This window comes from Chlorocebus sabaeus, chromosome 13 (assembly GCF_047675955.1).
Source record: "Chlorocebus sabaeus isolate Y175 chromosome 13, mChlSab1.0.hap1, whole genome shotgun sequence".
Classification (NCBI taxonomy): Eukaryota; Metazoa; Chordata; class Mammalia; order Primates; family Cercopithecidae; genus Chlorocebus; species Chlorocebus sabaeus.
In genome coordinates, this window is record NC_132916.1 from 12,572,387 (window position 1) to 12,599,476 (window position 27,090).

A 27,090-nucleotide genomic window follows, 5' to 3' on the forward strand; every position below is an offset into this window, starting at 1 on the left:
AACTGGTACATCCAGACAATGGATTATAGTCAGCACTTAAAAAAAAAAGCTATCCACTCATGAAAAGACTACATACTGTGTAATTCCAACTCTGTGACCTCAGGAAAGGGCAAAACCATGGAGACAGTAAAAGGTAAATGGATGCCAGGGATTGAGAGGAGGGATGAATAGGTGAGAACCAGAGGATTTTTAGGATAGTGAAACTCCTCTGCATGATACTGCAATGGTGGATGCATGTCATTATACACTTGTCCAAGCCCATAGAATGTGTAACACCAAAAGTGAACCCTAAACTATGGACTTGGGAGGATGATGTATCAATGTAGTCAAGTGACTGAAACAAATGTACCACTCTGGTCGGGGGATGTCAGTAGTAGAGGCGGCTGTGCATGTGTTGGGGTAGGGAGGATATGGAAACTCTACTTTTTGTGCAATTTTGCTGTGAACATAAAACAGCTCTGAAAATATATTTAAAAAATAGTTCAAAATTCCTTTCTGAGATGGAGTCTCGCTCTGTCGTCCAGGCTGGAGTGTAGTCCCATGAGATCTCAGCTCACTGCAAGCTCCGCCCCCCGGGTTCACGCCATTCTCCTGCCTCAGCCTCACGAGTAGCTGGGAATACAGGCGCCCGCCACCATGCTTGGCTAATTTTTTGTATTTTTGGTAGAGACGGGGTTTCACCATGTTAGCCAGGATGGTCTCGATCTCCTGACCTCATGATCTGCCTGCCTCAGCTTCCCAAAGTGCTGGGATTACAGGCGTGAGCCACCACGCCTGGCCCAAAATTCTTAACACTCTTCTCCCAAATCTTCCCTAACCCTCTGTTCACAATTACTCTCTTATTTATACTCATTTATTTATTTATTCGAGACAGAGTCACACTCTGGCTGGAGTGCAGTAGTGCAATCTCAGTTCACTGCAACCTCTGCTTCCTGGGTTCAAAGGGATTCTCTTGCCTCAGCCTCCTGAGTAGCTGGGATTACAGGTTTGCGCCACCTCTCCCAGCTAATTTTCGTATTTTTGTAGAGACAGGGTTTCACCATGTTGGCTCGGCTGGTCTCAAACACCCGGCCTCAGGTGATCCACCTGCCTCGGCCTCCCAAAATGTTGAGATTACAGGCATGCGCCACCATGCCCAGCCTCATTTGCACTCTTACTACCTCACTGAGATATAGGCAAACAATTTGCCTTGGATGAGGGTGCATTTTAAACCTATCTCCCCCACTCCCTTGGAAAGGAAGTTTCTGCAACTGGCTGTCAGATTTAGTGAATTCAATATGCCTTCTTACTGGTCAGAAAGGACTAGCCATATTTATTAGAGATTATATTCTTATTCCTGAAAATCATCAGAGAACATTTGTATTAATTAGCTTAGAGCAAACCTAGACAGAACTTGAAGAGTGTTTACTTCTGTCTCCTGCCTCTATGCTGTAATGGACTCAAGCTAGCAGTTCAGTTTTTGTAAGTTTGCTATAAAATCGAACAGAAAATGAATTCTAGCATCTCTCTAGTCTTGTAGATAATGTAGCATAAAATTATTATATGTTATGACAGTAACCCTGCTAGCAGCGTTCAAATCATAAATTCTTAACAAAATGATTACTTTTCTGTTTTTTGAACTTAATTTGATGGTTTTAAAAAAATGAACTGGTCAGGCACAGTGGCTCACGCCTGTAATCCCAGCACTTGGGGAGGCCGAGGTAGGCAGATCACGAGGTCAGGAGTTTGAGACCAGCCTGGCCAGTATGGTGAAACCCTGTCTCTACTAAAAATACAAAAAATTAGCCAGGCATGGTAGGACATGCCTGTAAGCCCAGCTACCAGGGAGACTGAGGCAGAGGTTGAACCTGGGAGGCAGAGGTTGCAGTGAGCAAGATCGCACCACTGCACTCCAGCATAGGAGACAGAGTGAGACTCTGTCTCAAAAAAAAATAAAACCCCAACCTCAAGAGGAATAACTAAATAACTAGTAATTGCATTTGATCCAGAACAGAAGGGTAGCCAAAGATATTCTAAGGTTCTCTTCATATCTGAAAAGAAATAAACCCAATTAAAAAAAAGACAAAAACATTTAATAGGTATTACGTACAACTTCAGTACAAATTTTCACTTCAAAAAATATTACAGGATTTTATTAATCACTAGTCCCCCAATAGTCTTTGCAGCTTTCCTTCCCAATGAAATGACTTCATTATAAAGCAAACGCTTTGATACAGTACTTTGTTTATACTTACACATCAGAGAGAATTTTATTATGTGCCTTGAACTTCAACAACTTTAAACTGTTACAGGAATTGCTTGAGCTGACGTCCTAAGTCAATCATTAACCAAAACATATTTTAAGAATAGGCAAGAAATCTGAGAAGATGGTGATGTAAAAGGGACTAGGCTTGGGGTCAGAGAGACAATGGTGAGTTGTGAAGTACCTAAACCAGTCTGCATGAACTGCATCACGTTAGAGAACAGCAGGAACGAAATAAGCTACAAGGTCACAACAAGCAACCCTGGATGGTAGCATCAAGGATGAAATACTTAAACCACAGAATGAAGTCCCCAAGATGGCAGCTGCTCATTGTCAAGATTATTTAATCAACTCTGCTGCTGACCTGGGAATCCTACCAGGTAGTAAGCATTGATTTTAAAAATAAATAAGGCAACTCTAATTGTCCTTTTTTTTTTTTAAAGAGAATTCTGGTATGAGAACTATACCTACTACCAACTCCAAATCCAATCTATGTTGTTTACTAAATTTGACAGTCATGATCAAATAACATTTAACTCTTAAACTCCTTGTAACTTCTTTGTGATTCACCTCCCCAAGTCAACACAATTCTGTGTGTTTTTACGTACGGTCAGACTCTGAGGAGCTACTTAGGAAATGAGCACCTATTTTAGCAGAAATTTTATTCTCTGTCCCATTTATGTGCTATCTGGAACAAGGAGAAAACCTAAAAATGAGATCTATTTCCAGCACTGCAAGCAACTTTGGAGGAGCTTACTTTTCCCCTGCTTCTTTGACTGGTTGTTACATTTATCTGTTTTCAAATTTACCTCCTTTTTGGTGAGAAAAGAGGTTATAGGGAAAAAAGCATTTGAATGAATTCTTCATTTCATTTATGACTCTGCCTGTTAATAGCGATGTGTATCTTGGCAAACCAGCTTCTCCAAGCAATCCATCTTGCTCTCTCCCCCAGACTCTGTTAAGGACCATTCTGTTTATTTCTTGTGTTTGTTATGGAGGTAAAAGTCATATAAAGCATGTAACTGCCACTAAAGGAATCCTGATCACTTAAACACCGCCTTTTATGACTGGTTAACTATGCATCTTATCTGTCTAACTCTGTGGGTCACGGATTCCTTTTTCTGTTATCCTTTTCCAGGTATTAGTTTTCAGATGAAGAGAGATACGTGTTGTAACTTTTGTTTTGATGGCCAGATTTAAGTAATCTGCAATATATCTTGATAGTGACAATGAAAACTAATTCTGAAATTTCAGATGTCTAATTGGTAACAAGAGCGTGGCATAGCCCAGGCAAGATGATCCTTACCATCCTAGCGGTCAGTGTTTAGGACAGATATTCCCCAGTCATGTGAGGGATGACACTTGATCACGGCTGTACAAGCCTCTGTACCAGGCTCCCAGATATGACAGGTGGTACAGTAAGATTTCACTAGTGAACTTATTAAATAGCAAAAACACGGTATCTGCTCCAAATGTATTCTAGACCTTGTAACATTATGTTAAAAATGTAAAGCACTATGGTAATGTCTTTATCAGTTATTGAATAGGTGAGAAGTGCTGTTGGAAACGTGGGAAAAATGTATAGGCAAAAAATAAACCTAATAAACATATAGACAAGCAAACCCAGAAACAATGGCCTGGGGATTCTTATATGCAGGGACACATCACACTTTCCATCCTGAAGCTCCAGCTGGACAGACGCGGTTGAAACACTCTCCATATTCTAACAATGAGAATCAATATCATGTGTCAGCACGAGTTTTCACACTGTGTGCTTTTATGTGGTATACATGGAAAATCAGTGGAAAAAAGGATCTGTGAGGTTTCATTTAATAAGGACTAGATGGTGGATAAAAATTGGTTCCAGTAGCACACCACGGCTCAGGATTATAGTAATTGAAAGGGGATGCAATGTCTAAGACACGGCACAGGAGGCTTCAGCTAGTTTAAAACAAGGTTAAGCTAATGATATATGCTTTAAAGGCAAAGCGGTGTATGACCCCAGCTCCCCCGGGATTCACCCATCATCAAGCTTAATGCACATGTACACAGTTAAACATGAAGGCTCATGGGAATGTTCTCTCTAGTCATTAGGTTGACTCTGATTTTTTGTAACCTTGTTTAAGTGGGCCAGGACAGCTATTAATGGTCCCAATGACCTCTTTCTCTAATCCTTACTTTATACATCAGGTGGCTCCCCACAATGTTATACCAACTCTGTAAAATACAAATAAAACAAAAGACAAATCCCCACCACGTACAACATGAACTGAACAACCATTTAAAAACTCAATGAGAACTTCTTGGGCCTCATCCGCTAGATTCCTTTCTTAAAATCCATACACCAAATTTAACAGGAAGGTTCCCACTCTTTGAAGAGGAAACTTCAGATGTACAAGTCTTGAGTGAAAGATATTTTGGTGGCTGACTAACCATCTTACTGAATAAGAGACACGATTTTTGTAAACGACACAAGAGTGACAGATGCACAAATGTTTTGGCCAGTGTGCCTTTAAATACGTGTCTCTTCTGGTGGAGCGAGGCCTAGAGGAAGGTATGCATTCTACAGGAAGGCGCCCTTCAAAGCCGCTCAGTCATGTTTTTGCCAGTGGGTCAAACACCTGCAGTGCTGTCCTCTTGTCTTGGTCACTGATTGTCACCCAGTGACCCAAGGTTTTGTGTTCATGATCTGGTGGCAGCTCCGCCTTCACAGCTGAAGCGCCAACTGACACTGGGTCTATGGGATCCCTTTCAGGGCTCCTGGTCCCTGAGTCCAAAGGGTCTGAGCTCTTAGAAAGCCAAGTGTTATTCAACAGTTTAGGGTGGTGAAGAAGGTTCCAGAAGGGGTCCTGATAATCACCAAGAAGAGGGGCTGCCTCTGGCTTCATCGCTTTGGTGCCATCGCTGTTGGGGCTTGTAGCAGATGAAGTGCTGAGTAAGTCCCCTTGTGGGAGAACGGCGCCCACAGCAGGCGGGTGCCCAGAGGGGCTGTCGCTGCTGTTGTAAGTGAGGCCCTGGAGGAGCTGGCTGTTGCTCTGCAGGACCTGCAGGTGGAAGGCTGCGGGGGCCGACTTCTTCCTCCTCGGGGGGACCTTGGGCACAAGAGATGGTGCCTCCAGAGGTGGCGGCACGGAGGCTCCTGCCACAGGTGGGGCTTCGTCCGACGCCGGCTTTCCATGGCTTGGCCTCTCTGCAGCTTTCCCAGGCTGAAATGTTCTTGGTTTGGGAACAGGAGGGACTTGAGGGACTGTCGCGAGAGGAGGGGCCTCAAGGCTTGTCTCCGGGGGCCCGATTGTAAAATGGACAGTCTGTTGCTCAAACTGTTCTTCCGGTGACAGGGGCTGAGAAAAGGTGGGACAAAGAGTGTAAATAAGAAGCCAACACCTGGGCAGCTGAGGATCAGAGAACACTGAGTGGTCAGCAGAGAACAGAGATGAGACCAAGCTGACATTCTAGCAAATTCGAGATTTGAGAATGTGTGGGGTGCCAGAAATGTCACCAGGTGAGGAAAAGAAAAAGCACAGGAGAAACACACATGTATCAGGTCACACCAGCAGGTCCAATGAAAATGAGTGGAAATTTTAAAACCAGGGCCACAGTAAATAATCGGAGAAACTTTTCTTTGTCACTTTAGGAAATGGGGTTATGCTCTTCCTTTATTGAAAGCAAACCTCTCTGAAAACACTCTTTGAAGATGCAACCTGGGCTGATTCATGGTCTGTACCATGCTAGGGTGAAGTAACTTGTGTTACAACACTAAGCTGATTGAAGGACTAATGGATATACTTTCTCCTTGAATTTTTTTTTTTTTTTTTTTTTTTTTTTTTTTTTTTTTGACAAGGAGTCTCGCCCTGTTCCCCAGGCTGGAGTGCAATGGTGCAATCTCAGTTCACTGCAACCTCTGCCTCCCAGGTTCAAGCGATTCTCCTGCCTCAGCCTCCCAAGTGGCTGGGATTACAGGTGCCCGCCACCATGCCTGACTAATTTTTGTATTTTTAGTAGAGACGGGGTTTCACCATGTTGGTCAGGGTGGTCTCGAACTCCTGACCTCAGGTGATCTGCCTGCCTTAGCCTCCCAAAGTGCTGGGATTACAGGCGTGAGCCACTGTGCCTGGCTCCTCGAATCTTTTATACTTAAATATTGGTAAAAAATGGAAACCTTGACACTGCCTTGGTTCTGGTTCAAATCTATCACAAAGAAAACAACTGCACAGGCAAAATGAAGCTTTTGTACAGAAAAGGTGATCAGTAGACTAAACATTGGCGTTTCAGTGTTTCTTTAGGTTCTTTAGAAAACAAACTAAAAAAAAAGAAAGTCGCTTTTCCAACAGCCTTTTACTTTAACTCCTGTGCAGCAGGCTGGGAAAATGAATCCATTTCTGCTCCTGGCTTTTACAAGAAAAGACAAAGCAGGTGGTCCCCGACTTAACAATGGTTCCACCGAGGATTTTCCACTTTACCCTAGTGTGCAAGTGCTAACGTTCCATAGAAAGCATACTTTGAATTTTGAAGTTTGATCTTTTCTTTTCATTATTATAAAATAGGCTGTGTTGAATGTTTTTGTTTTTGTTTTGCCCAGCTGTAGGCTAATGTGTGTGTTCTGAGCATGTTCAAGATCAGCGAGACTACGACGTTTGGTAGGTGTATTAGATGCAGTTTTGACACGATATTTTTCAACTTACGATGGGTTTATTGGGACATCACCCCATTTTAAGTCGAGGAGCATCTGAACGGGGAAAAGGCGGAGGAAAAAGGTTCACTTTGTAAGGAGGCATGGACAAGGGATGGATGGCAATGAGCCAATGTAGGACAGAAGAGCAACCCAGGAAATACAAAGCAAGCGCTGTCAAGAATGAAGCCGAAGCCCCCTCACACTCTCTAGGAGGGAAGCAGCATCGTGCTGTGATGACCAGGAAGGGATTACCGAGGGTCCGTTACTAGAACACTGAGATCAAACGGAAGATCCAGATGTGTCTACAGATGCCAGTCTTTGGGCTGCTACTGTCCTTACAAACTCATGTCTTTGAAGCAGTAAGCAAGGCTGAGAAGCTTGAGAGCGAGAGCAAAAAACAATCTGCAAGAAAAGTGGCAAGAAAAGCTGTGGATCCTCTCGTAGACTGAGGCCACACGAGAGCATGTGCACATGGCGAATCTGGGAATCGGTTACTGTTTTTCTAATGCCTTGAAACCATGTGCACACAACACAGACCACATGCAAATAGGCGGTACCAGAACACGTGGGGAAAAGCATCCCACCGTGGTTCCCTCTGGGGACTCAGAACACTTAGGAAGCATAATGCCTCCAAGCTGTTCTCGTCACACTGACAATCTGCGAGACAGTGGACTCCTCGTTCTTCTCAGCCAGAGCCAAGACACAGTAGGATATGAGGGAGGAAGCAGTTGGCAAACCTTTCCCCAAAGACACGCCTGTGTCTAGGACTCATGAACATGAGGCTGTCCATAGGGAAATTCTTTTTTTTTTTTTTTTTTTTGAGATGGAGTCTCACTCTGTCGCCCAGGCTGGAATGCAGTGGCGCGATCTTGGCTCACTGCAACTTCGGCCTCCCGGGTTCAAGTGATTCTCCTGTCTCAGCCTCCTGAGTAGCTGGGATTACAGGTGTGCACTACCACACCCAGCTAATTTTTCTATTTTTAGTAGAGACAGGGTTTCACCATGTTGGTCAGACTGGTCTCGAACTCCTGACCTCGTAATCCGCTCACTTCAGCTTCCCAAAGTGCTGGGATTACAGGCCACAATTCTTATCTATCGAGACATGTGAGCAACTTAGGAGTAAGAGGTTTTATGTTACCAGGCTTTTACCTTTCCTGTCCTTCTCAAGGTTGGCTTCTTGATGGCAGGAACTCTGGGTGGGGGTCGACGGGGCAGGAGTGGGGGCACCTGTGGGGTCTCTGGTTTGGCCGCCCCCGGTGTGGGCTCTGGTTCAGACGATGCTTCGGGGGCCTTCGGGGCCATGGCACTTAGGGCTTCTTCTGAGGTGCCTGAAACATTAAACCACAGGGCTGAAGTGTAAAGGACAAGGCAATTCACTGTATGATTTCATCTTTAGACAGTCTACATCCTTAGGGTCATTTACTAATTCAATGTATTTTAGGAGTAACCAGCTAGGTTCAGTCCCAGCATTTTTTCTTTTTTCTTTTTTAAGATGGGCTCTCGCTCTGTCACCCAGGCTGGAGTGCAGTGGCATGATCATGGCTCACTGCAGTCTCAACCTCCCAGTCTCCAGCCATTCTCCCACTTCAGCCTCCCGAGTAGCTGGGATTACAGGTGAACACTGTCACGCCCAGCTGATCTTTAAAAATTTTTAGTAGAGATGAGGTCTCATTATGTTGCTGGAACTCCTGGGCTCACGCAATCTACTTACCTCAGCCTCCTAAGTAGCTGGGACTATTGGTGGGAACCATCACGCCCAACTAATTTTAAAATTTTTGTCGAGACAGGGTCTCACTCTGTTGCCCAGACTTGTCTCCAACTCCTGGACTCAAACAGTCCTCCCACCCTGGCCTCCCAAAGTTCTGGGATTATAGGCGTGAGCCACTGCACCAAGCAGCCCCAGGTTTTCACGCTCACCTTCCTAGCAGGGATGGTGATCTGGGGTCTGTGGATAGTCTGGATGAGGACCAGTGAGACCCTGAGATCATATGCAAAGTCTCATGTGTACTTACATTTCTCAGGGTAGATGATCCAAACGTATAAAAATCTCAGGCTGGGCGCGGTGGCTCAAGCCTGTAATCCCAGCACTTTGGGAGGCCAAGGCGGTCGCATCACGAGGTCAGGAGATCGAGACCATCCTGGCTAACACGGTGAAACCCTGTCTCTACTAAAAAATACAAAAAACTAGCCGGGCGAGGTGGCGGGCGCCTGTAGTCCCAGCTACTCGGGAGGCTGAGGCAGGAGAATGGCGTGAACCCGGGAGGCGGAGCTTGCAGTGAGCTGAGATCCGGCCACTGCACTCCAGCCTGGGCGACAGAGCGAGACTCCGTCTCAAAAAAAAAAAAAAAAAAAAAAAAAAATCTCAGTGGGTCCATGACTAAGAGAGTGTTAAGCTGGGACTGTAGGTAGATTTCAAACCTCTCCTAACATCTACATCTCTAGCATTTTTTTTTAAAACAGCTTTATTGTCATATAATTCACATACTGTGAAATTCACCCTTTCTAAGTGTACCATTCACTGGTTTTTAGTATATTCACAAAGTTGTGCCACTATCTAACTCCAGAACATTTTCATCACACAAAAAAGAAACCCCACACCCGTCAGCAGCCACTCCCCACCCAGGCCTCCTTCCAGTCCCTGGAAAGCACGAAGAACTTTCTGACCTCATGAATTTGCCTGCTGCGGCCATTTCATAAAAAGGGGATGGTACACTATGTGGCTTTTTTTTCTTTCTTTCACATAGTATAATCTCTTCAAGGTCCACCCATGAGGTAGTAGGTATCAGGCCCCATTCTTTTTTTTTTTTTTTTTTTGAGACGGAGTCTCGCTCTGTCGCCCAGGCTGGAGTGCAATGGCGCGATCTCGGCTCACTGCAAGCTCCGCCTCCCGGGTTCACGCCATTCTCCTGCCTCAGCCTCCCGAGTAGCTGGGACTACAGGCGCCGCCACCACGCCCGGCTAATATTTTTTGTATTTTTGGTAGAGACGGGATTTCACTGTGTTAGCCAGGATGGTCTCAATCTCCTGACCTCGTGATGCGACCGCCTCGGCCTCCCAAAGTGCTGGGATTACAGGCGTGAGCCTCTGCGCCCAGCTCCATTCTTTTTTTTAATCGCTGAACAATATTCCATTGACTGGATGGACATTTTGTTTATCCATTTATCAGCTGATGGACACTTGGGTTGTTATATTCATAGTTTTAGTTATTTTTCTTTTCTTTTCTTTTTTTTTTTTGAGACAGAGTCTCGCTCTGGCGCCCAGGCTGGAGTGCGATGGGGTGATCTCGGCTCACTGCAAGCTCTGCCTCCTGGGTTCTCATCATTCTCCTGCCTCAGCCTCCTGAGTAGCTGGGACTACAGGTGCCCGCCACCACGCCTGGCTAATTTTTTGTATTTTTAATAGAGACGGGGTTATTTTGTATTTTTAATAGAGACCGTGTTAGCCAGGATGGTCTCGATCTCCTGACCTCGTGATGTGACCGCCTCGGCCTCCCAAAGTGCTGGGATTACAGGTGTGAGCCACCATGCCCGGCCTAGTTTTAGTTATTTTTCTAAAATGAAAAAAAGAAACCATTGTGGCAGTATCATTCTACAATAGTAGTTCTCAACCTTTTAACTCATGCCCCCTTAAATATTATTTGAGAATTTCAAAGAAGTTAAACATGCTGACTAAAAGCAAATTAGGCAATGGTGATTGCTTACACCTTCTCAAAGCACACACTCAGCCGGGCGTGGTGGCTCAGACCTGTAATCCCAGCACTTTGGGAGGCCAAGGTGGGTGAATCACCTGAGGTTGGGAGTTTAAGACCAGCCTGGTCAACATGGTGAAACCATGTTTCTACTGAAAATACAAAAATTAGTTCGGCATGGTGGTGCGCACCTGTAGTCCCAGCTGCTCGGGAGGCTGAGGCAGGAGAATTGCTTGAACCTGGGAGGCAGAGGTTGCAGTGACCTGGGATTGTGCCACTGCACTCCAGCCCAGGTGAAAGCATGAAACTCAGTCTCAAAAAAAAAAAAAAAAAAAAACCACTCCCAAAAAGGGCACACTCTCCTCTTGCCAAAGGAGATTCTGGAACAAAGCCAAGGCCAAAACTAAAAGTGTACATTACCAGTGATTATGAATGAAGCCGGGGAGAGCCCAAGTTGACTAACATGGTTTAAGTTAAGTAACAGCAACAAAAAACAGTGTGGTGGGAAAGAAGTCCCTGCCTGACACTAAAAACTTTATTTCCACTTGCCAGTGATTTAAAAGGTAGATTTTGTGCCTGAAATTAGGACATACACCATAACTGTCTCTGTTTTATAAAGCTGGCAGAATGACTTCGTGCAGGCAGCATTCACCTTTTTAAAAACTCATTTTGGTTTATTTCAGTCTCTCCTTTAGATGCTGCTTAATAGCCCTGGGATGATTTTTATATACATACTGAATTTCGAAAATACAATTTTAAATGGACAATCAATCTTAGTATAGATTTACATAAAATGTTGCTAAAGGATGCTTTCATTTAGATTGCCTCCAGAAGAATAAAAAGTTATTTTTGTTTCTAGACCATTTTTAGTGGGGAGATGAAAAGAAAAGAAGAATCGGTTTTTCCCCTGTCCCCAGGAGAGCACCTACCTCCTCTGGCTTCCAGGAGACACCGGATTGCTGCTTCTGCCTCCTGGGCATTGGTGGTTTTGATCTGCTTGACATTATAAGGTTTACTTATTCCAGTCCGAGCCTTGGGCTTGAGGACACAATGAGGAAGAGCAGAGTATCAGCACAGGCAGGAAGATAGCCTCATGGGACGTATTTGCTACCTATGCGTCTGCGCAGGGCTCCACCAGACGATGCTGACCATACAAACTCTAGCCTCCACCACACGCTGCAATCCTCTCTTCCCCAGAGCACTCTCTTTCCAAGAGTGCCACACTACGTAGACCTGATGACCCTGGTCTCCAAAGCCGGGTGGTTACAGATTTTTGTATATGGACAGACCATCTTCTATCTTTATTTCAATAACCAGGTGAAAGTCAGAAAGCAAAATCAGAGGCCACTCTTTCCACGGTCCGGCTGAGTTATTAAAATAGCTTCCAGATATGTATTTCCTTAAAAGTGTTTTTTCTACTTTTTCATCCAGCATCTGGTGTGCCTTAATGACCTATTTTCACTAGTAAACCACTAGCCTCCAGTCACCCCCGCACCTGCTGGGGCTGCACAAGCACCTGACCAGGCCCAGCACCCCAGAGGCATCCTGGTCATAGCAGTTTCCCCCCGGCACCCGGTTTCCCCTCTACTCCCCCGCCTTCACCTGCTCTCTTCCCCAGCAGCTCATGGGACCCTCTGGAACCCTGCACCTCCACAGTCCTCTATGGCTGTTACTCTTCCTACTGTTTTCCCCAACTTCATTATTTACGTCTCCTTTTAGCCTCTTCTCTCAACCAACTTGACTCCAGAATGATCATCATTTTCCCAGGATGACAACCTGAGTTTCTCCCATTTTCCCTTCTACCAAGCAATGCTCTGTCCGTACACCAAGGGCAGAGGCAAGAATGGGAAGAGAGAGAAATGGATGAGTCTAGAAACCAGGGATATTTGGGATTTTTCAAGTGATTTTCTCTAGAACACTACATACAACCATTTAAAAGCCCTATGGAGGACCTGTGAGGAAGGGTCATGGGGTTTGGAGATGAGACGGTGAGCAGGTAGAGGGTTAAAGACACATAAATCTACATATTCATTGAGAGGAGAGACCTCACACTATCCTGGGGACAAAACCCGTAGGTTTGAAATGTATGCAGAAGAACTCACTGGTTGCTGAGGTGCTCCTGGCAGAAGTCTTGCGGTCTGCAAAATTGAATACTGCCCACGGGTGCCAGAGGAGATGGACGCATCTGAAGCCGACTTTTTCACCATTAAACCGGCTGTAAAAACCAATGAGGGCAGAGTCTCAATCTCAGTGAAGGCACAACTTTCCAATCAGCTGCCAGGAGCCCGACTAGACGAAGCGGATGTCCCAGCAGACCACAGACACGGTGAGGTCCGAATACTCACTCGGCACTTCGGGCACCCACAGAGCCTTCCGTGACTCTCTGTGGAGTTTCTCACTTGATTCCACACATGTGTGCCTATTGATGTAGATGATCTGGAGAAGCATTACTAGAATGCAAACTTTAACATCTTGGGGGATTCAGATCTGATATAAAAACCAATCGATTTTGAAATGGTTCCAAACACTGTTACTAGGACCAGAGTTTTAAAATAGTTTGTGGGGAAAAAATATTTCAAAAACCCCAGCCTGGGCAACATGGTGAAACTGTCTCTACAAAATAAATAAATAAATGAATAAAAATAGCCAAGCCTGATGGCATGCGCCTATAGTCCTAGCTACTTGGCAGGCTGAGGCAGGACGATTGCTTGAACCAGAGAGGTCAAGGCTTCAGTGAGCTGTGAGATTGCACCACTGCACTCCAGCCCGGGGGACAGAATGAGCCTATCTCAAAAAAAAAAAAAAAAATTGCAAAGCAGGGGAATAAACTGTTAAAATATACTCGCAGCCATTAACAAATGTTTTAGAACACTTAATGACACAGAAACTATAACCCCATTAAATAAAAGACAACTGACCAGAGAAAATGGGTATTTTTTTTTTCTTTTTTTTTGAGACGGAGTCTTGCTCTGTCGCCCAGGCTGAAGTGCAGTGGCGCGATCTCGGCTCACTGCAAGCTCCGCCTCCTGGGTTCACACCATTCTCCTGCCTCAGCCTCCCCAGTAGCTGGGACAACAGGCGCCCACAACCACGCCCGGCTAATTTTTTGTATTTTTAGTAGAGACGGGGTTTCACCGTGTTAGCCAGGATGGTCTCGATCTCCTGACCTCATGATCTGCCCGCCTTGGCCTCCCAAAGTGCTGGGATTACAGGCTTGAGCCACCGCGCCTGGCCAATTTTGTAAAAAAAAAAAAAAAAAAAAAAGATATGTTGCTACGGATACATGTAATTGGAAAAAGAAGTCTTTTGTAACAACTATTATCTGTAGGTCATCAAGTGAATTTTAAAATTTTGTTCTTCTTTGTAATTATCTCTAAAATTTCCATAATAATACATGACTTATACATTTTATTTTTAGGCTATTTTTATTTTATATCCGGGCTTGTGGCTTGCCATTGGTTACTACTGTGACGTCAGCCACGATAAGCCCAATTCTGAAGTAACGGCTTAGGAAGATCTAAGTCTGGTCATCACATTTTTGGGGAGGGAGAAGTAAACAGTGGTGGTAAAATGGAAGTGGATCAAAAGCACATCACAGCTTTGCTTTCAGGTTATCAGGGAGGGCTGGATGGGCAAAGCATTGTTCGAGGAACCAGAAGAAAATGCTCCTAGATCCAGGCTAAGGGGGAGCTTGTTCTGAGCCCGGGGAACAGGAGGCCTGGGAGCGCAGAGGGGTGACTGGGTCACCTCCAGGCGGGGACCTGGGTTTACCAGATTCCTCATAAGCAGAGGGAGGACTGAGCAGCCGCTGAGGAGAGATGTCTGACTGCGAAGCTCACGTCCCCCCCACAGCTGCTGCCCCCCTTCTGCACCCTCTAAAGCTGCCGAGGGAGAGCAGCTTGAAGCAGAAGCACAGCTCCAGGGTGAAGAGCAGCTTTGGAAAGGAGCCGTTTAATGTGCCATGAGAAACACAACCAGCCGTGATGTCAAACATGTCCTGGATTTACAACAAAAAGGAGCCCGAGGAGGAGGAAGTCCTGTGGGGACCCGAAGGCGGGGGAGAAATGGATTCTGAGCCGTGTTTTCAGTAGCAGGGAATGCGCAGTTATTCCTGGCAGCCATCCAGGGAGCTGAAAGCAAGCAGAGTCTTACTTGGAGGGGGGGGTCTCTGCGGGGGGTGAGGTGGCCGAGGCCGGTTGGGGACCGACAGAGACCTGCTCGGAGAACGGTGGCGGAACTCCCCGACGGCTTCCAGCTCCTGCTTGAGCTCCACCAGGTCCGCGTCATCTGAAGGACATGGCGGGGTGTGAGTACAACGGTCTGTTCCACATGTGAGCGTGTCAGACACAGGTCTGAGCACAGGAGGCTGACTGTGCAGGGGGACCTGCTGCAGGACAGCTGAAGGCTCTGTCCAGAAACGGGCACCCCTGTCTGCTGGCAAGGGGCAGGGGCAGGGAGGGCACCCAGTGCCTGCTTGGAACATGCAGTGAACCATAGACAATGTGTGCTTCTCAGACTTGAGACATTGAGCTATTTGAAAGCGTGTTTTCTTGTGAAATAACAAGACTTGCGCGGAGTGGAGGAGACAGTTGCAAACCACAGCCCCTGAAGAGTCACCTAACCACAGGAAGACATTTTCAATTCCTCCCTCTAGAATACACCGGCTGAGGAAGCTGAGGGTGTTCTCCCTGCTCTGGCAGCAGAGCAGCCTGGCGTGCCATGGCCAGTGCCTAGCACCAGGAATCTTGCTCACTCATCAAATCCCAAACCCTGTGGGCCCATGGCTGGCCACTCCCAAGGTTCTGCCATCTTGATCTGCCCTGCACGCACCTTCCAAGAGGCTGAGAGATCTTGAGAAGGCACAGCTCCTGCTTCATTACAGATCAAATCAGCAGCCCTAGGGCTCCCCTGAAGCATGGGCCTCTCCATTTTACTTTGACTCAGACACCCTACTCCTTGTATCCAGCAGCTCCACCCCATGTGTCCTGGAGACTGGAACTGGGCAAAGGCAGGATTTCTCCTACAAATGGGAATTACTGAACACCCCACAGCATCAGGGGAAGACCCTCTCAATGCCCACCAGGTAGCAAAGCCACCCACGTGTCCCGGGTTGCTCTATTAGTTTCTTCATGTAAAGGACTATCTGTGCTCACACCTGCGCTGGCTCCAGAGGCTGCCTGCGTGACGGTCACTCCCGAGAAAAAGGTCCTTCTTATGGGAAGAACACATCCCTCCAGCCACTTCAGTTCCAGGGCAGAAGCCCGCGGCAGGAGCAACGTAAAGAACCACCGCGATGCCTTGGCGAAGGCTGCTGCTTCGGTTTTGGGCAGAAGTCCCCAAACCTGGCTGTGCGTCCAAACCACCTGGAAAGCCTGGTGACATGCCAGGCTTCCAGGGTCCCACCCCACTCCTGCCAAATCCAGATCTCTCTGGCAGGGCTCAAAAATCCATAAGTTTAAAAGCTCCTGATGGTTCGGTATTATAGGCAAGGTATTGATCAGTATGGGGACCAGCATACGGGCAAAGGGGCTTGGAGGTCTTCACACCTCTCCTGGCAAAGTACCCTCCCTGAGCTGTGCCTTAATCCACTTTCAGCCCTGTTCTCTGCTCTCAGCCCCAGCTCAAGGGGCCCAATGCATGGCTAAGCTCCTGCACCTGCTGGTTAGAGCTGTCCTCCAACTCGGGGCTCAGTGACTGACAACTAGAGGCACGCCTGGCGATGAATGGAACAGCATCAACAGAGCTGACACTGAAATATGAACTACCCGACCTGCCAGCCATGTAACATTAGTGGGCTTTAAAAGTTACTCAGAACAGTTATTGGCCAGGTGCAGTGGCTCAGGCCTGTAAATCCCAGCACTTTGGGAGGCCCAGGTAGGAGGGTCACTTGAGCCCAGGAGTTTGAGACCAGCTTGGGCAACATAGTGACACCCCATCTCCACAAAAAATGCAAAAAACTTATCCGGACATGGTGGTGCATCCCTGTAGTCCCAGCCACTTGGGAGGCTGAGGTGAGAGGATCGCTTGAGCCTGGGAGGTGGAGGTTGCAGTGAGCTGAGATCGTATCACTGTGCTCCAGCCTGGGAGACAGAGTGAGACACTGTCTCAAAAAAAAAAAAAAAAAAAAAAAAAAGGGAAAAGAAAAAAATTATATTGTTTAATCTAGGGGTGTGTGGTTCAATTAATGTGACCTTTCAGGGCCTCTCAAGTCTAAAATGATACAATGATGTGACCATATAACATGACTGTATAACAATATGATATTACATGAATGTGACCATACGCCACCAACTCAGGACATAGATATGGAATATGTCTCTACTGGGATTGAATCAGAAGTTTTTTGTTGTTGTTGTTTTGAGAAGGAGTCTCACTTTGTCATCCAAGCTGGAGTGCAGTGGGGCGATCTTGGATCATTGCAACCTCTGCCTCCCTAGTTCAAGCTATTCTCCTGCCTCAGCCTCCTGAGTAGCTGGGATTACAGGCATGCGCGCCACCATGCCCTGCTAATTTTTAAAAAATATTTTTAGTAGAGACGGGGTTTCATCATGTTGGCCAGGCTGGTCTTGAACTCCTGATCTTAAGCGATCCGCCCATCTCGGCCTCCCGAAGTGCTGGGATTACAGGCGTGAGCCACTGCACCTGGCCGAATCAGAAGAATTTTGTTGGGAGCAGGAAATAATCACAAATATAAAACCAGTTCAGAACCGTGGCCATTTGAATATCCAGAGGAAACAGGAATTATCTTGAATCTGGTGTGTTATGGGGGGTACAAGTTATTGTAAAAAAAAAATTAACTAGAGGAAATCAGGGTGTTGGAGCTGGCTACCTCTGCAGGGCTCAGTCCCTACCCCTCGCTTGGCCTGCCTGGTTTAGGTATCTCCTGGGACCTGCATACTTGCTATCACATAGTGCCAGAGCACCAAGAGAAAAAGAAAAATCTGTCCTGAGCTGACTCCGTGGCAGACGCTCCTGAGAAAAGAAGGGTCGGGCTACCTTTGTACGTTGGATGCTGCTTCTTTTTGGCGAGAGCAGGTGACTTGCTGGGAGGAGCCAGTGCTGTGGGGCCAGGGACATCAGAGAGGTCGTCTCCCCCAAGTTCACTGTCCGAGACTCCAGGCTGACTGAGTTCATCCACCAAATAGTCTTCATCATCTTCAAGAATATCCCCTGGGAGAAGGAAATGAATCACAGTTTGGGTGAAAACAATGACGGGGAAAGGCTCTGTCTTTCACCAGTGGGACTGGTTCAGCTCCTGTCAGGACACCTGCACCCTGCCACACAGCCCAGGGCCAGGGCGCCAGCAGGGATGGTACCCCAGCTCCTTTGGTATGCCCACAGCCCTGACATCCTCAAAGCCAGTTTGTAGCCTAAGTTTAGACGCCTCCGGTCCCAGGTAGCACGGCATGCATCGTCCACACATACAAACATGGCTCATCACATGGGACAGATGGCTTGCCCTGCACGTGTCCTCTGTCACTTCTGCAAGGGAGGCTTTAGAAGGTGTCCTTAAAAGCTCAGGCCTGTTGCTTGAAGAATGACTTGCCTGTCCTTCCCTGCAGGGTCACTAACCTTCTGATTCATAGTCCAAACTTGTGAAGTCAAAGTTTTCCTCCAGCAAACAGGAGTTGGCAGTGGGAGACACGGGCGCCATGCTGTCTCGTTTCCGAATGATCTCCTCTCGCAAACCTTTCAGCCAGTCCTTCGTCTTCGGTCTAATCTTCACTGCTCTGCCTTTCACCTGGGAGGGCAGAGCGGCCACCCAGGAATAAATAAAAATCATGACCACTCCTGCTGATCACACAATGCTTCTCACTAAAACCCACACAATGAGGCCAATCTTCACGTTTGGCCGTGAAAAACCAAGGATCCAGACCTCAGGCAGGCTCAGCATAGCTCTCATACATCTGGTTGAAAAAAAATTGAACTGGGCCGGGTGCAGTGGCTCACACCTGTAATCCCAGCTTTCTGAGAGGCCGAAGCAGGTGGATCCCTTGAGGTCAGGAGTTTGAGACCAGCCTGACCAACACGGTGAAACCGTGTCTGTACTAAAAATACAAAAATTAGCTGGGTGTGGTGGTGTGTGCCTGTAGTCCCAGCTACTTGGGAGGCTGAGGCAGGAGAATCGCTTGAACTTGGGAGGCGGAGGCTGTAGGGAGCTGAGATTGCACCTCTGCACTCCAGCCTGGGTGACAGAGCAAGACTCCATCTCAAAAAAAAAAAAAAAAAGTTGAACTGTCATCTCCAGCTTCCCATTTGGTACAAATTTAAAGCCAAGACACTATAAAAATGGAAACTATCTATGAGCTGCATATTCCAAAATACATACTCTAAAGACAAAGATTGGAATAGCCTCCCACATGGCGGTGCGAGCATGGACAGATCAAGTGACTAGGCGAGAACTACACTCTGAAATGGCTAAGCTTCTGCAGCTGCTGGGAGAGCTGCCTTCTAACGCGAGACACAGTGACTGACGTTCTTCTTCCCCATTCTGTTTGTTTGGTTTTTTGAGACCGAGTCTCACTCTGTCACCCAGGCTGGCATGCAGTGGCACAATCTCGGCTCACTGCAACCTCTGCCTCCTGGGTTCAAGCGATTCTCCTGCCTCAGCCTCCTGAGTAGCTGGGACTAGAGGCACACACCACCATGCCTGGCTATTTTTTTTTGTTTTTTGAGACAGAGTCTCACACTGTCACCTGGGCTGGGTGCAATGGTGTGATCTCAGCTCACTGCAACCTCTGCCTCCTGGGTTCAAGTGATTCTCCTGCCTCAGCCTCCCGAGTAGCTGGGATTACAGGCACCTGCCACTATGCCTGGCTAATTTTTGTATTTTAAGTAGAGATGGGGTTTCACTATGTTGGCCAGACTGGTCTCGAACTCCTGACCTCATGATCTGCCCGCCTCGGCCTCCCAAAGGGCTGAGATTACAGGCGTAAGCCACTGTGCTGGGCTAAATTTTGTATTTTTACTAGAGACAGGATTTTGCCATGTTGGCCAGGCTGGTCTCGATCTCCTGACCTTGGGTGATCTGCCCACCTCGGCCTCACCAAGTGCTGGGATTATAAGCATAAGCCACTGTTCCCCACCTTCCTCCCTATTTTGCAAGTAGCCAGAGCCAGACATGAGACATCTCAGAAGCAGAGTGAAGAATCCAAACTCCCTCTCGCACATATGGTGTCTATACCTAAAGACAGATTGGTAGCCAGGCATGAAAGCTCATGCCTGTAATCTCAACACGTTGGGAGGTCGAGGTGGGAGAATGACTGGAGCCCCAGAGGCTGAGGTTACAGTGAACCATGACTGTCCCACTGCACTCCAGCCAGGGCTACAGAGTGAGATCCTGTCTCTACAAAAAATTTAAAAGATTAGCTGGGCGTGGTGGCACGTGCCTGTGGTCCCAGCTACTTGAGAGGCTGAGATGGGAGGATCGCGTAAGCCTGGCAGTTCAAGGCTGTAGTGAGTTGTGATTGCATCACTGCACTCCAGCCTGAATGACAGAGCAAGACCTTGTCCCACACCCCCGCCAAAAAAGAAAACCAAAAACGGCACAGGTTGGGCACAGGTCAGGGCAAGAGGAGGGAGAAGACATGTCCACGTAAAAACCGGGATTGATCAGATCCCACTCCACAGTGTGGTCAAATACAGCGTACCTTCATACCGTCCACATCCAGCACACTGAGAGCCGAGTGACTGTCTGCAAAAGTCACCAGCATCTGCCCTTGGTTGATCCTGGAATAAATGATATGCCAAGTCAGTGCCAAGAACGACCTGGCAGCTCTCACGGATCCTCACTGAAATCCCCTGGAACCCACATCAACCAGGGGAGCAGTTACCTGACAAGAACAATTGTCCCATAATTCCCCAAGGTCTGCATGAGCTCAGCACGCAGGTCCTCAGGAAACTCGTTTTTCTCTTCTAAGGTCGGTGACTGAAGGTTGACTACAACAGTGGCATCCAGGGGGCCCTGGAAAGAGGATACTTCCTGGAAAACTCTCTCCCGAGCACCCACATCGACTTCCTGAACTTCCACCTCCACGATCGCCAGCACGGGTCTGCGTTAGACAGCAATAAAAGAGGGATGACAGTTAGCCTGGGACAGATGTCCACACCCCCGGCCTCCAGTCCCCAGCTGCTGTCCCCCAGGGCTCTCTGTAAACAGTCAACACCAACAACCTGCGAATGTGGCCACCGGCAGGTGGATCTGCAGGCTAGCTGCCCTGCCCTCGTGTTTTAGTCTTCATCTTTCCTTAATCTTAGTATCACCTTGGCATTTTTATCTAAAGACGATTTGAGGGGAAAAATAAAGTGTGGTTCTCTGATGACATATCCCAGTACTTGGAAAATAACCAGCCATCAGCAAAGATTTTTGACATGGTGATCCTTAGTACCGCCAAGGAGGTGGGGAAGCAGACATCTGCCCACTGCCACGGGTGCAAGCTGTTCAGAGGGCTGCTTGGCACTTTACATAGAGTTCCGAAATTGTTCATCTCTTTTCATCTAGTAATCTCATTTCTTGGACCTCATTCTAAGGAAATGACCAGGGATTCAGACAAATATTTAATGCATGAGGTTGATCATTTACAGCATTGTTGATGGGAGGGGAAAAAAAGGGAAAGGCTTTATTTTTAAATTTTGAGTGAGAGTCTCCCTCTGTTGCCCAGGCTGGAGTGCGGTGGCGCGACCTCGGCTCACTGCAACCTCCGCCTCCCAAGCTCAAGTGATTCTCCTGCCTCAGCCTCCCAAGTAGCTGGGATTACAGGTGCATGCCACCACTCATCTTATTTTTGTGTTTTTGGTAGAGATGGGGTTTTGCCATGTTGGCTAGGCTGGTCTCGAACTCCTGACCGTAGGTGATCCGCCTGCCTCGGCCTCCCAAAGTGCTGGGATTACAGGCATGAGCCACTGCACCAGGCAAAAATGCTCTGTTTCTTAATGGGGAAACAGTTATGATACATTCATGTAGTACTCTATGCAATCATTAGGAATAATGTAAAAATCCATGACGTAAACAGGAAAACAGTCCAGCAGGAAATAATACAATCCTTATCGTAATTCTGACATAGGGATGGGTATTACTCTATTTACAAATTTTCAGAAAATCCTTTATTACAAAAATTACATAGCCTGATTGAAAATAGCTCAGCTCTGGCCTGACTCCTGCCACTACTTTTTTTCTTTCACAGCACATATGTTTGTTTATTGTCTGTTTGTCCTGTCCAGAAAATTCCATGATAACATAGTCTCATCTGTTTTGTTCACTGCTTTTCTCCAGGCCAGCAACAGGGCCTGGCATGTAAGGGCCCTCAAGAAATATTGGTTAAATTAAGGTTTCAAAATACATTGAGCTAGCAAACCTTGATGTCACACATCTGAAGATTCCTCAAGATTCACTTCTAGGTATGTATTTGCAACAACAGGTATCTAAAGAATTTAGAATTATCTAAAGAGTCGGCATGGTGGCTGTAATCCCAGCACTTTGGGAGGCCGACGTGGGCACATCACTGGAGGCCAGGAGTTGGAGACCATCCTGGCTAACATGGCAAAACCATTTCTACTAAAAATACAAAAATCAGCCGGGCATGGTGACGCACGCCTGTAATCCCAGCTACTTGGGAGGCTGAGACATGAAAATCGCTTGAACTGTGGGGGTGGAGATTGCAATGAGCCAAGATTGTGCCACCGCACTCCAGCCTGGAGGACTCTGTCTCAAAAAAAAAAAAAAAAAAAAAAAAAAAAAGGTTTTCTGTTGACCAACTGTTCTCCACCTTCTTTTTCTTAATTTCTTTCTGTGTAAAAGTTGAAACTGATATGAGAGTTTAGGCAGCAGCCTTGGGAAAATCAAACTCTTCCCTCTTCACACCCTCAAATGCCATTCTCTCCTCTGTCTTTAAAGACGTTCTGCAGGGTGAGTCTTCCTCTGCAGCAATCCCAGTGCACAGGCACTGGTGCCTATGGTGCTCCCTCTGCTGCCCCCACTCTATCCTCAATGCATGATGCACAGAGCATTTAAAAAGCCCTGCCTCCTAAGGCCAGGTGTGGTGGCTCACGCCTGTAATCCCAGCACTTTGAGAGGCCAAGGCGGGTGGATCACCTGAGGTCAGGGGTTCAGGACCAGCTTGGCCAACGTGGTGAAACCCCATCTCTACTAAAAATACAAAAAGTAGGCAGGCATGGTGGTGTGCACCTGTAATCTCAGCTACTTGGGAGGCTGAGGCAGGAGAATTGCTTGAACCTGGGAAGCGGAAGCGGAGGTTGCAGTGAGCTGAGATTACACCACTGTACTCCAGCCTGGACAGTAGAGCAAGACTCTGTCTCAAAAAAAAAAAAAAAAAAAGTAGTGCATCCCAGATTTGAAAACCCTATGGTGTTTGTAATCATAAAATCCTGGAGGAGATATTCAAGAGGTGAATGGGTAAGTTGTAAGTTCCATGGACATATTTAGTAGGATACTACACAGCAGTTACAAATGAATGAACCAGATCTATAACATCAACACGACTGTATCTCAAAAATAGTAACAAAAAAGCAAGTTGCATAACGACATCATTTAAGAAAATATAAAAGCCACAAAATACGTAGGTTGCATCTTTGAAATTTTCATAAATGATGTCATTTATGATATGGAGCAATGACAAAATGCTAACATTTATTAATTCTTGGTGGTGGGTCCACAGATATTTGTTCTATCATTCTTTATTCTTTGGTGTATTGTATGAACACAAACGCACCCAAACACGCACACACATCCCTGTGGGGACAGCATGCATTTCCCTGTGGAGAGGGAGATGCTGCCTTCCCCAACACAGAAGAAAGCACCATGGAAGTGAGGACCTCACCTGTGATCAGACGCTTGTAGCTCTGCACGGCCATAATACTGGAGGGCACCAGGAGACCAGGTGTGTCTGACTTTGGTGTCAACATCTAAATCACTGTCTAGAAGGTTGAGTTCTCCAGCTACTCGCAGGGGTTCCATTCGAGAGATCCATATAGAATCGAGTCAATATCCAAGAATGCAATCATGAAACTTCCACAATAGAGGCCTACACCACGAACCACCCCATGTCCCAGACTCATCCTCCTTACTGCTCGACCTTGAAGCCAGGCTTCGGATGCTTTGGGGCCTTTGGTTAAAAACATTCTACACATATAATTATTGAAAACTGTCATGACCATGCCTGCAGTCCTCGCCAGCGTGCCCACCGTGGGCTCGAGACACAGTGTTGCTGCCGGGCTTCCAGGAATCCCAGGAGGTTGGCAGCAATTGGTACAGTAAGTAAGAGCTTCAGGAGCTGAGAACACACAGACTCATTCTGGGCCCTGCCTCTCAGAGTCCTGGGGCACCACAGGTGTTCACAAACTCATCTGAAGGAAAATCTGTATTTTCTTTTTACAGATGCAATTTCCCGGCTATTCTCTCCCGAAATGTGTAATTAGGTTTTTTTTTGTTGTTGTTGTTAATGTACTAGTTACAGATATTCTAACTTTAAATAAACTTCACTTCCTACCTGGGCATCAACAGTTGTTGAAAACATACTTGACAACTAATGATTTTTAAAAACTTAACTTATTTTTACTGTGTCTTACTCGTGTCCAATTTGGAATTAGGGCTTTAAGCAGGTAAGAGTGCAGCTGAACAAAACAGGCTGGATAAAGAACAGAGGGGGAGCATGGGGGGCAGGCAGGGAGGCAACCTCATGCTCCCCTACTCTTTCCCCACCCCGAAAAAAGAGGTGGGGGTGCGGGGTGGGGGGAGCTGTGATGCAGGGGCAGGGGCAGGGAGAGCCAGGAGCAGATCTATTCACTGTCTCTAGAAAGAGGCCAGAGGAGGCCGGGCGCAGTGGTTCATGCCTGTAATCCCAGCACTTTGGGAGGTTGAGACGGGCAGATCACCTGAGGTCGGGAGTTCAAGACCAGCCTGACCAACATGGAGAAACCCTGTCTCTACTAAAAATACAAAATTAGCTGTGGTGCATGCCTGTAATCCCAGCTACTCAGGAGGCTGAGGCAGGAGAATGGCTTGAACCTAGGAGGTGGAGGTTGTGGTAAGCCAAGATTGCGCCACTGCACTCCAACCTGGGCAATAAGAGTGAAACTCCATCTCAAAAAAAAAAAAAAAAAAAAAAGACAGAGGCCAGAAGGGGAGGCTCCCCGAAAGCACAACATCCAAAGCTTAGGGGTTAAGGTCTGGGATGACTTTTGTGCCATCTGGGGTTATGAAGAAACTGATTTATGTAGCAGTGCATGGGGCTGGGTAAATGTGACTTTCCCTCCACTGCATTTCTTACTCACCCTCTGCCGGCTCTAGAATGGGCATGGCCCCCTCACCTGTTTTATCAAAGGGATGTTTCTTTCTCCACCACAGCACCCTGTCTGTCCAGGCGGGGGTGCGGCATTTGTCGCTTGTATCATAGGCGGCTGAGCCGACATCATACTTGTAGGTGGGTCCAAAGTTAATGGCTCCTTCATGAAAGTCCTTAAAAATCTATTGGGAGAGAAAGAAGTCATCAGGCCGCCTTAGTTTTAGATCCTGAATGTTATATACAAAAATGAAAACTAAAAAGGCAAGTCCCTATTCTTTTTTTTTTTTTTTTAATTATACTTTAAGTTCTAGGGTACATGTGCACAACGGGCAGGTTTGTTACATATGTGTACATATGCCATGTTGGTGTGCTGCACCCATCAACTCGTCAGCACTGCAAGTCCCTATTCGTAAAAATGTAATGTAAGCTCCATTACATTTGAAAATCTGTCTGAAACTGGACATATGTGTGTCTTTTAATTAGCAAAAAAGTGATCCTTAGCTCATCCCACTGAGGGACACACCACCCTCGTATCTCCCTACCCGCTCCAGTGTCTGATCTATCCACTGCTTGCTGTCCCCCAGGAGACAGTGCAGGGTCTGAGGCAGGGGTCAGGGGTGCTCATCTTTACAGTCCCATGCCTGGTGCGATGTCTGGCCCACAGCCACTGAGACCTTCATCCATGTTTGTTGATTAAATGAGCTAAGTACACAGAGCACAGAGTGAAAGTCAGCTCTCCTCTCTCTCTCTCCTCGAGGTCTTGCTCTTTTGCTCAGGCTGGAGTGCAGTGGCACAATCACGGCTCCCTACAGCCTCAACCTCTGGGGTTCATGTGATCCTCCTGCCTCAGCCTCCCAAGTAGCTGGGACCACAGGCTCTCACCGTCATGCTCGGCTAATTTTAGCTTTTGTAGAGACAAGGTCTCCTTGTGTTTCTCAGGCTGGTTGTAAACTCCTGGGCTTAGGCCGATCCTCCCGCCTCGGCCTCTCAAAGTGCTGGGATTACAGTCGTGAGCCCCTATGCATGTCCTTCTTTTCTTTGTTTAGCTTTGGATTGGCCTTGCTTCCATGGGAAGACCAAGGGACAGACACACCCTCATTCTCTCGGGGATCACTGAAAGGATGTGAGAATGTTGGTGGTAGGAAGACAGGAAAACCTGCTTTAGGAGGTTGTTGTGGTCACTTGTTCATGTGGCAACCCTTTAGCACTCCACACACTGGCAGGGGCTGAAGTGGGAAGGCACAGTAAACCTCCAAGAACATCTAAATCTTGCTTCAGGAGAGACCTTATCTGCCCTGTCCTCACACTTTTTTTTTTTTTTTTTTTTTTGAGACGGAGTTTTGCTCTTGTCGCCCAAGCTGGAGTACAATGGCACAATCTCAGCTCACTGCAACTTCCACCTCCTGGGTTCAAGCGATTCTCCTGCCTCAGTCTCCTCAGTAGCTGGGATTACAGGTGCCTGCCACCATGCCCAGCTAATTTTTGGATTTTTAGTAGAGATGGGGTTTCACCATGTTGGCCAGGCTGGTCTCGAACTCCTGACATCAAGTGATCCGCACGCCTCGGCCTCCCAAAGTGCTGGGATTACAGGCATGAGCCACCGCACCCGGCCCTCACACATTTAACCAGCTTCTTTCTCCACAGGTAAATGGAATTTCATCTTAGCCCATCCTGCTAGGAAGAAACAGGCACTAAAATAACAGTATTAGAAGGAGGAGAAGGTTGGCCAGGCATGGTGGCTCATGCCTGTAATCCCAGCACTTTGGGAGGCTGAGGTGCACGGATCACCTGAGGCCAGGAGTTAGAGAGCAGCCTGGCCAACATGGTGAAACCCCATCGCTACTAAAAATACAAAAATTAGCCAGGTGTGTGCACCCCTGTAATCCCAGCTACTCGGGAGGCTGAGGCATGAGAATCACTTGAACCTGGGAGGCAGAGGTTGCAGTGAGCCAAGATAGTGCCACTGCACTCCAGCCTGGGTGACAGAAAAAGACTCTGCCTCACAAAAAAAAAAAAAAAAAAAAAAAAGAGGGACAGGACATGTGTATGAACAGCCACTCCTGTACTATAACCTCACAAATCCACCTGTTTTCTACAATGCTGGAAACAGTGAAATCCGCTCACAGAACTGAATTTGCTGCACCAGCCTCTGCATCTCATAGATGTCATTCCATCTTGGAGCAGCTGC

At 47.0% G+C, this 27,090-nt stretch overlaps 1 protein-coding gene across 4 annotated transcripts in view; it reads right to left on the reverse strand.

Moving 5' to 3' along the window:
• Window positions 1-2,050: 2,050 nt before the first annotated feature.
• SYNJ2 (synaptojanin 2) overlaps window positions 2,051-27,090 on the reverse strand; it is a 115,838-nt gene continuing 90,798 nt past the window's right edge. For 3 of the 4 annotated variants that reach the window (XM_008007697.3, XM_008007693.3, XM_038001143.2), the window contains 11 exons: window positions 24,928-25,084; window positions 23,439-23,556; window positions 20,436-20,654; window positions 20,253-20,331; window positions 18,175-18,343; window positions 17,599-17,772; window positions 14,755-14,889; window positions 12,705-12,817; window positions 11,532-11,640; window positions 8,064-8,242; window positions 2,051-5,583 (listed from right to left, as the gene is read on the reverse strand). In XM_008007697.3, the coding sequence (XP_008005888.3) occupies window positions 4,837-5,583; window positions 8,064-8,242; window positions 11,532-11,640; window positions 12,705-12,817; window positions 14,755-14,889; window positions 17,599-17,772; window positions 18,175-18,343; window positions 20,253-20,331; window positions 20,436-20,654; window positions 23,439-23,556; window positions 24,928-25,084 (2,199 nt within the window). In that variant the 3' untranslated portion in view covers window positions 2,051-4,836. Of the gene's footprint in view, window positions 5,584-6,128; window positions 7,317-8,063; window positions 8,243-11,531; window positions 11,641-12,704; window positions 12,818-14,754; window positions 14,890-17,598; window positions 17,773-18,174; window positions 18,344-20,252; window positions 20,332-20,435; window positions 20,655-23,438; window positions 23,557-24,927; window positions 25,085-27,090 lie in introns of those variants that run through there. The other variant, XM_073022302.1, reaches the window with a different exon arrangement.